This window comes from Echinops telfairi, unplaced genomic scaffold, assembly GCF_000313985.2.
Source record: "Echinops telfairi isolate 266 unplaced genomic scaffold, ASM31398v2 ScPeMD7_70;HRSCAF=299, whole genome shotgun sequence".
Taxonomy (NCBI): domain Eukaryota; kingdom Metazoa; phylum Chordata; class Mammalia; order Afrosoricida; family Tenrecidae; genus Echinops; species Echinops telfairi.
The window spans coordinates 15,150,185-15,156,633 of NW_022103968.1; the positions used below are offsets into that span (position 1 = coordinate 15,150,185).

The 6,449-nt window shown below is 56.7% G+C and overlaps 1 protein-coding gene across 1 annotated transcript in view; it reads left to right on the forward strand.

The window, feature by feature from the left end:
- Positions 1–774: 774 nt before the first annotated feature.
- Positions 775–6,449, forward strand: part of AFAP1L2 (actin filament associated protein 1 like 2) — a 110,977-nt gene continuing 105,302 nt past the window's right edge. The window contains exon 1 of the mRNA XM_045291310.1: positions 775–836. Within this exon, the coding sequence (XP_045147245.1) occupies positions 821–836 (16 nt within the window). The 5' untranslated portion in view covers positions 775–820. The remainder of the gene's footprint in view (positions 837–6,449) is intronic.

A 6,449-nucleotide genomic window follows, 5' to 3' on the forward strand; every position in this document is an offset into this window, starting at 1 on the left:
CTGTCCTAGTTAACTGTTCTTAGGACTAAAAAAGTGACTTCTGAGCCTGCGGGGAATGGGGAGGGCACTAGAGATAAATCTGCTCCTAGGAAGCATGCTGAAGTCTTTTAGAAAACAACAAGCTGCCGCCCCCCTCCTCCCTGAAAAGTTCCTTCAAGGAAGTTGGAGAGACATGAAGAAATCAGGAACCCCATTTAAGCCACGTTTGAGCTTTTAGAGTAAAGACCCCATTTTAAGCACGGGTCCATGCGTCCGTACGGGAAGGGGGACAATGGAGAGCCCTGGGCCCATGTGGAGGGGCAGGTGGCACAGATAGCAGCCCTCCAGGAGGGCCCGGGCGCCGCGTGCAGAAGAAGCAGGGCGCGGGTGGAGGGCCGGTTGAAATGGCCACCCACGTTCACACTTGAGATTGACAGCAGCTGACCAGAGAGGTAGGTGCAGGAGGCGGGAGCGATCCCGGAGCCAGCTGGGTGGGCACGGTGGGTCCGCAGCTCCCGCAGCGGACCAAGAGCTCCGAGAGGCCCACCCAGCCTCTCCTCTGCGCGGAAGCCGCCCGGGATTGGGGAACGTCTCCGGCTCGCTCCCCGCCGCCCGGGGACCCGGGCAGGCGGACGTCGCGGCCAGGGCGCGCAGGGCAGCGCCGCCAGGCCGGGCGCGGAGTTCCTCGCGGGGCGGGGCCGGGGTCCAAGGCCCGGGCGGCCGCAGCGGGAGGTCCGGCCGCGAGCGTGACCTCACGGGGAGGGGCCAGCGCGGCAGACTGGGCGCGGAGCCCGGCGGGAGCGCAGCCGAGCCCGAGCGGAGCAGCGCTCGCCGCGGCCCGATGGAGCGCTACAAAGGTGAGGCGCCGCCGGGACCCGGGACCCGGGAGGGTGACACTGCGGGATGTGGGGGGACAGAGCCGGTTGCCCTTGTCCAGCCGGTGGGAAGAGGGGTGGCCGCAGGCCAGACCGGTGGGGCGCGGTGTCTTAGGGGACCACCTGGGCGCCGCGGGCGGGGCGGCTCACCTGCTGGAGGTGAGAGGGGCACCTGGCGCCCAGCACCCACCCCGACCTCCAGCGGAGAAAGCTCCACAGTGGGAGCTGGGCCGTGCCGCGAGGGGCAAATTGTGAGCCCTCGGAAGTTCTCGCCCGGGCGTTAGCTGGGGGCTCAGGGGCTTCCTGTGGACCTCAGGCTAGACCCCTGCAGGGACAGGTCCGGCGGTAGGCGTGCAGGTCCTTGGAGGCTTGCCTGGGCCACGCTGACGGTCCTGCCACTGAGCGCCCGGCCCTGCAGCCCGCAGCAGATCTGGACGCCCAGGGTGCCGGCAGGTGGAGCGCCGCGGCATCGCAGGCGCCGGATGGTTTGGGGTTTGGCCGGCTCCGGGCTAGTGGCCAAACCCTGGTGGCCGAGCTGACCAGCCGGTGCCCAGTGCCCAGTTGAGCCCGTGCTCAGTCTCCTGGACTGAAGTCTGGCAGCTTGGCAGTGTAGATCTGTCCCTTAAAGGGGACGCTGCGGGCGCCCCACCCCCTTTTGAGAAAGTCTGCTCTTTCGCTGGGCTTGTCTCAGCCGCATCGGCCCTGGGCCGGAATACTATCCAGATACAGATATTGGCAGCACCCCCTCCCCCTCTCCCACAAGCTTCCACCCACACGCGAATGCAGGGAAACAGCACGATGACAAGCACTGAAATTGTGTCCCCTCCTGGCATCTGACACCCATCTTAAGCATTTAGCATCTCTGTGCATCTTGGGCCATTTACCCAACTGCTAAAACTCTCTTGGGCGCTCAAATATTCCATTTCCTGGAGGAGACCGTTTAAAAAAAATTAAACAAAAACAAATAAGTCTGTGATTGCGGGATTTAGGGGCAGGGTGTCGCCTGGACCCTGCTAGGGGCACGTTCATTTTCATCCCTCCAATTTGGTGGAAGGTTACTTTGGGTGAAGATACTCCCTGGCGTCTAGAAACTTTTGCTAAGAAGAGGGCGTTTGCAGACTCGGGGGGCGGGGCGGGTGGATGGGAAGCGTGGGATTGGGCAGGGTGGGGTGGATGGGAAGCGTGGGATTGGGCAGGGTGGGGTGGATGGGAAGCGTGGGATTGGGCGGGGTGGGGTGGGGGGCGGTGAGGCGGGAATGGAACGGAGAGACTGCAGTGGGAAGAATGCCCTGATGTCAGCAAAGGGCCCTGAAATTGGACAGTGTTGTCCCCTGATCATCCCCAGCTGGTGACGTTCTAGCAGCTGCTCAGTAGCGCCCCCATCTAGTGAGGCGGGCGCGTGCTAGACCCTAGCTCGCTGTGCGGGCATCCTGGAAGCAAAGGCTTCGCTTCCCAGGGGCTTCGCTTCCGGATGCTTTCTCCTGCCTGACACAGCCCCGGAGGCCGGCTCTAACCCCCCAAACTAGTTGCGCATGGTGACTGAATCACTGCCTGTTTTGTCTGTGTCGGCAGATTGTCGACGGGGCTCCCAAACAGAAAAGCTCGACAACGTTCGCCTCTAAGGCCAGGGTCTCTGCCAAGGGTAGGAGAGCCAGCCAGGGGACAAGGTTAAAGGGGTTGGCAACCTTCCGTTTCTTTCTGGGAACCCTCCCTGTTGTCTCGCACATTTCTGCTGGGGCGGTTTCTGTCGGCCCCAGCTCTACTGGGATCATGGTCAGTTTGCCTGCATGTGCTCCTCTTGGGACTCTTGGGAAGCCTCGGATGGCAGCCTGTTCTCCCTCCCCAACCCTGGCCCTTCTGCCCTTTGGGAGGGTCCCTCTTGGGGAATTCAGGCCTCAAGTTTTCCCTGACCGGAAGTTTTGGCCTCTGGGTCCCATCCAGCTCTGCCCTGGAGTGGGAAGCTGAGGGAGTGTAGCTCAGGGGTTAAAGGTCCGGATCACTGGCTACTTGCTACAATCAGGATATTAATCTTTATGAGCTGGGGCAGAAGAGGGCCTTTGGGGGTCTGCGTTCCAAGTACCCAGTGGTTATCAGAAGGCTTTTGATTTAATAGCTTTTTGGTTTGACCCTTAGCTTGAAAAGAGATGCTTGGTGGATAGTGTTCTCTTGGGAGTTTCAAAGTATCCCACCCTCACAAAGGATCTGAGACTTAGCTTGGTCCCAGCTGCGGAGGAAGCCGGGTAGTTTCCCATGTGGAGCTGCCTCAGCATTTTGACATAAATCAGGCACAGGGAGGAGTGGATAGGCTTGAGAAGGTTCCGGAGCAGGGGCCGTCTGTGGGTCTGAAGTACAATGGAAAGTTTTTAAAGGATATTCTTCAGAGAACGGTGATTTCACGTGTGTAAAACGGTATTCGTGGCTCTCGCATACTCTTTAAATGATGGTGAGGGGTCAGGTTCAGCTCTTTCGTCTCAAAAGTTTGCTGACCTCTGGTTTAGATGGCAGAGAACTGACTGGAGCCCCTCGGGCTTTGACAGGGAGGGCAATCTCCATCTCACATCCGCGTCTTTGTCACCGACTGGCGTTTTTGTGCCTCCTGTTTTCGTTCAGCCATGGACTTTGGAGATGTCCCCCCTGGGGATGTGAAAGTTGTTCTTCTCGCTGACTGAAGAGTTGGTCTCTACGTTAACAGGTGAAACGCTGCGGACACCTAGAGATTCCTCCTACTCGGCCAAGGGAAACGAAGGGCATTTGTTGGCTTTGACGGTAACCTGAATAATCAATGCAGTGGCTGGGTATAGTGGCTTAAGTTTAAGGGAGAAAGCAAGGTTTAGCTGGGCTCTCAAAACAGGTTCAAACTGTCAAGGAGACAATTATTATTATTTGGAACACTTGGACCTGTTAGGTACCTCATTCTGTGCATGTAGATTTTTCCATCTTCCGGCTCCCTTCCCACCGGGTACGTGGAGGGACTCCTCCTCGTCTCTAGATTTCTCCTAAGGTCTGTTCTGGTTTGTGACTTTCACAAAGCAGTTGATGCAGTAGAAATGATCCGTCTGTGTTGGCCGCCGCTTGTTACTGAACGTGCCCCGAAGGTAGTTTATCCACCCCAGGTTTGGGCTGAGTTCCCAGTGTTCCGTAGGATGTAAAGAGGGCTCTGGAGCACACGTCTGTTGGCCTGTCACCCCAGCATTGACAGCCTTTCTTCCCCGTCTCCTCCAGGCCATTCTGCTAGGCTCTCTACAGGCCAGGCTCAAGCAAACACAAGGGATTGGTGAGGGGGGGGGGGGTCCAGATGCGCCCAGAGAAAAGCTTTTATGAGAGTTGTCATTGAAAATAAAGTCTCCTCCACATTTCCCATGAGACTCCCTGTCATGTTATCCTTACAAAACAGACTGTCAGATCCTACACGGTTTCTAGGCTGGGGTCTTGAAAATACTCCACCCTTGGGTGTTTACATATTTATGACTTGGATGGGGCAGGCTGAGACTGCTGGTCATGAGCCATTGGCTGAGTTCACACCATGTGGTCAGAATGCTGTTTCCTACTGCTCTGCTCCTTCCAGCTGGAGAGAGTGTCGAGCCAAATGGGACTGCGCTAGTCTCTGGGACTACACTTGGAAGGTCCACTCAGAAGCTTCCTGGCGTTGCCTCATGTTTAGATCCAAATTGGCACTGTTGAGACACTCACTTTTAATTTGGATCCCAGGACATAACGGGGTCAGAATTCTTTTCCTGGGTTAATTTGCATCTCACGTGTGACCCCTTGGTGTCCCAGGAGATGGGCGGTGACGAATCAAGCCAGAAGAACTATTCGGTTGCTTGCATGAGAATCCTGAGGCCTGTGAGCAGGAACCCCCCCCCAAAAGATCCACGCCCACTTCCACTGACCCCCCGTCAGACTCTGAGCTACCCTGTAGGACAGGGGTCCACGGCTGTCAGTCCTTACAGGAGCAGATGCCTGCGATGGTCTCATCTTTCTCCTGCAAAAGAAGCAGGTGCCTTCAAACCCACCATGCTTGGGTTTTGCAGCCCGATGCTTAAGTCACTGTATCACCTTGTAGCCAGGGGAGGCCTGAAAAAGAACAACTGATTGAGAGGGAGGGGAAATTACTAGTGTTCAGCTCACCCCGGGACCATCTGGATAGGTCATTTGTCTATCACTGCGAGTCAGACGGGCCTCATGGCAGTGAGTTTGAGGAGCTCAGAGTTCTCCCTGGGATGCTGCTACCGAAGGCCGAAGGCCGAGGTTCCTGAACAGGCATGCAGGGCCTCATTGTGGAAGCTAAGCTCCACTCAAGTCGTTCTAATGTAATCCGTGTGAGGGTGAGTGAGCCCAGGCCACTGTCCTGGTTCACAGGGCTCCCCGATAGCTCTCAATCTGCAGTCCAAATGGACCCCATTTCCCCAAAGGTGTTACTCTCCCCGGAGAATAAATGACAAAATGGCTGTGCCGACCATCCTCACCTGGGCAGTTAAACCCAGGTGAGGTGTGAATGAGAAACTCACTCCATACTCAAACGGAGCAGCTGTAATCCAATCTTGTAAGGCCTACAGGAATCTGATGTAATGCACCAGAGGTGATTATAGGCTTTTAAAGGCCATGGGAACGCTGCCGCGAAGCCAGCTCAAACAGGATGCTATAAAACCCTAAGCTGGAGACTTGCTCCCTGCTTCACTCAACCCTGAACTCTCACGACTTGAAGCTATGGTGGGGGAAGCCCTTGGCACCAAGCCGGTGCCTTGGCAACGAAATGGGTTTGGGCAGAAATATTGAGAGGCCAGCTAGCACAGGGGGGCAGCTGGAGAGGCAGGCTGGGGCAGGGAAATTCTGCTTTGAGCGCCTCCCCTCTTTTGAGAGGTGGGCAGCCCTGAGAACTGGCCTGACTCCAAGGACAAAGGACCCAGGGGGTGGGGCTGCAAAGCTTTGGAAGCTGTGCCCGTTTTCTTCCAAACCCCTTCAATGATGGGAAATGTTTCTCCAAAGACTTCCGGCTTGAGAGAAGGGAGCTTCTTCCCAGACACCCAGGGAGGAAGCCTGTCTTTCGTCCAGAGCCCAGGCGGACACATGGCAAGCAGTCAGGGTGTCATGAACAAACTAGTGGCTTGGGAGCCAGGGACCTAATTGGCTTCCCTTTGGAGGAGTCACTCACCTCTCCAGACCTCCCGGTCCCTATCTAATGTCACAGTGCTGCTGTAACTGGATACCACACACTAGGTGACTCAACCCCCCCTAGCAATGATTGCTTTCCCAGGACTGAAGGCTTAGAAACCTGACATCAGGGTGTTTTGCAGGGCTCTGGCTCTCTCTGCAACCTGTAGAGGAAAATGCACTCTACCTGACTGCCAGCCTTGGGTGGGCCCCCGCGGTCCTTGGCTTGTGGCTGCACCCCTCCGCTGCCTGCTTGCCCTCACATGGGTTTCTATGTGTCCACGGACAGTAGTCCTTGAATGTGAGGGCCCATTCTAATCTGGAATGGTTTCCTCTTAATTTAACCTATGACATCTGCAAAGACCCATATCTCCCAGATACCTAGGATTGCTAATCTGTTTGAGGGGACAGCGTCGTTCAGCCAGCCCAGGCCCATCTAGAAAG